This window comes from Pteropus alecto, unplaced genomic scaffold (genome assembly GCF_000325575.1).
Source record: "Pteropus alecto unplaced genomic scaffold, ASM32557v1 scaffold1432, whole genome shotgun sequence".
Lineage (NCBI taxonomy): Eukaryota > Metazoa > Chordata > Mammalia > Chiroptera > Pteropodidae > Pteropus > Pteropus alecto.
The window spans coordinates 189,884-191,893 of NW_006432008.1; the positions used below are offsets into that span (position 1 = coordinate 189,884).

General features: G+C 34.4%; 1 protein-coding gene across 1 annotated transcript; it reads right to left on the bottom strand.

Annotated features, from left to right (window-relative positions):
- Nucleotides 1-1,074: 1,074 nt before the first annotated feature.
- TAS2R9 (taste 2 receptor member 9) lies at nt 1,075-2,010 on the bottom strand. Its single transcript, XM_006907065.1, has one exon. The coding sequence runs from the start codon at nt 2,008-2,010 to the stop codon at nt 1,075-1,077; it is 936 nt and encodes a 311-aa protein (XP_006907127.1).

Genomic DNA, 2,010 nt, shown 5'->3' on the forward strand with positions numbered 1-2,010 from the left:
TGAATGGCTTAAAAGTAAAGACTAATGTTAAAGCAGCATTATCTATTGTTTTTTGTACGTCTGTTTTCGTGAGTGTGTATTATTCGTTTTTATTTCTTTTAACCTTCCAATCTGCTTACAGTCCTACTAAAAGTAATAGTGAAGTTTTTAATATAAAGAATAAGCAAATATGATGAAAAAGGCTGGCATATTATCCTATCCCAATGCCCAGCAGAGTGACAACTGTAAATAGCAAATGATGCTTAAATTGTATCTTTCATTCAGTTGTATAATAAACCCAAAGACCCACTAAAAAATATACATTATATAATAATAATAATAATGATATGGGAAATGCTATCCATGACAATTCACTTTCCAAAATGTCTCTTAGATAATTAACATTTTCATCTAAAATTAAGAAATGCACACTTTAAATTATTCTAATTAAAATTAACTCCTTTTATAAGATTTATGATTTCATATTCTGTATTGTAGTCATTTCTCTAGACAGGCAATCACATTTCTTAAAAATGTGGGGGGTTTTGTTTGTTTGTTTTTTAACCAAACAGTATTTCTAGGAAATAGGACTAGGCAAACTCTTACCAGAGTGTTTTTCCCCTTCCTGATAAAGATGAATCATTCCAGAAATAGAGGTGATGATAAGGCAGAAAAGATAAGGACTGACTTTTGGTTCAGATAAAGTAGGCAGTTTTTTACATGACTGATTTTATAGGAAGGGCTGATGTGTTTAAAAATCTCTTCCCCACAACCTGTTTGCCTGAAATTCTTCTATTCATTCAGTTCAAAGGCTTTTGCCAGTGTACGGCAAAAAGAAGTAGAACCTCTTTGTATTTAAGCAATATGAAATATTAGCATGGGATTCAGATTGAGTTTTCCTGTGAAGACAAAGAAACATATGTGGCTCAATGATAACATTAGATTCAAAATTAAACAAGTTAGAAACACAAAGGAAAATTTAGAATAATGATAGGTATTAATAATTTCCAATAGCAGATAATAAAAACGAATGCAGTCAATTGGGAAAAGGGAGAGTGTCTTTGATGATTTCTTTCTCCTTGTACTCACGATTATCTAAGGAACAAAAAAGCTCCTTCTCTTGTGGAAACATTTCAAAATCCTTAGCACCTTCAGAAAAGCCTCCCTCAGCTTACCGTTTCCCATTATCAGGATGAATGAATGGCTTGATGGAAAAATGACAGTTATTATGCCACCAAACATCATTGCTAATTTTCCCTGGGGAATCATAAGACTAGAGGTTACTACAAGAAAGGCTACATAGTACATAATGAAGAGCATCAGAAAGATTATCACTGCCTTTATGGCCCTCATGTGGGCCTCTGTGCTGGGGTCTCTGAACCCTGTGGCATGAAATTTCATCTGCTTGGTGTGTCTAAAAAGGGAGAAAAGTAGCAAGAGAAATGAGATCAGGCAAAGAACAAAAGGAGGTATAGCACCCAGATTCAGGGTAATCTGTTTGAAAGCATTTGCGATTTTACTCACTTTGAATTCCCAAGTTATGTTTTCTTCATGATTGACCTTGAAATAATTCCAGGAGCCCTCATTCAATGAAATACTAAAAATTAAGGAGATGAGAAAAGACACAAGAAGAATCCCAAGGATGATCCTGTTAATCTTTAGCTTCATCCAGAGGAAAAATGGGTGGGATATATTGGCTATTCTGAGTAAATAGAAGATGCTAAGGCAAGAGGTAAACCAGACACTTGAATGATTGCAGAGTGTCCAGAAAACATCCAAAATGTTCATTAGTTCATCTTGGTCATATGTTTCTGGAGAAAGAAGCGTTATGATGCCATCTAAAAATATTACACACAACAAACAGATTCTGGAAATGGCTAAGCTGACCAGGATGATATCAATCAAGGAGATATCTCTCTTTTTGAGCCAACCAATGCAGTTAACCAGTACAATGAATCCATTTCCCCAAATTCCTATAGTCATTTCACCAGCAATCAAGATCATATATATTGCCTCCATTGTATTTAGCAT

Coding starts and splice junctions, on each gene's coding strand:
- TAS2R9 (XM_006907065.1), bottom strand. CDS start 2,010: ATGCTAAATACAATGGAGGCAATATATATGATCTTGATTGCTGGTGAA.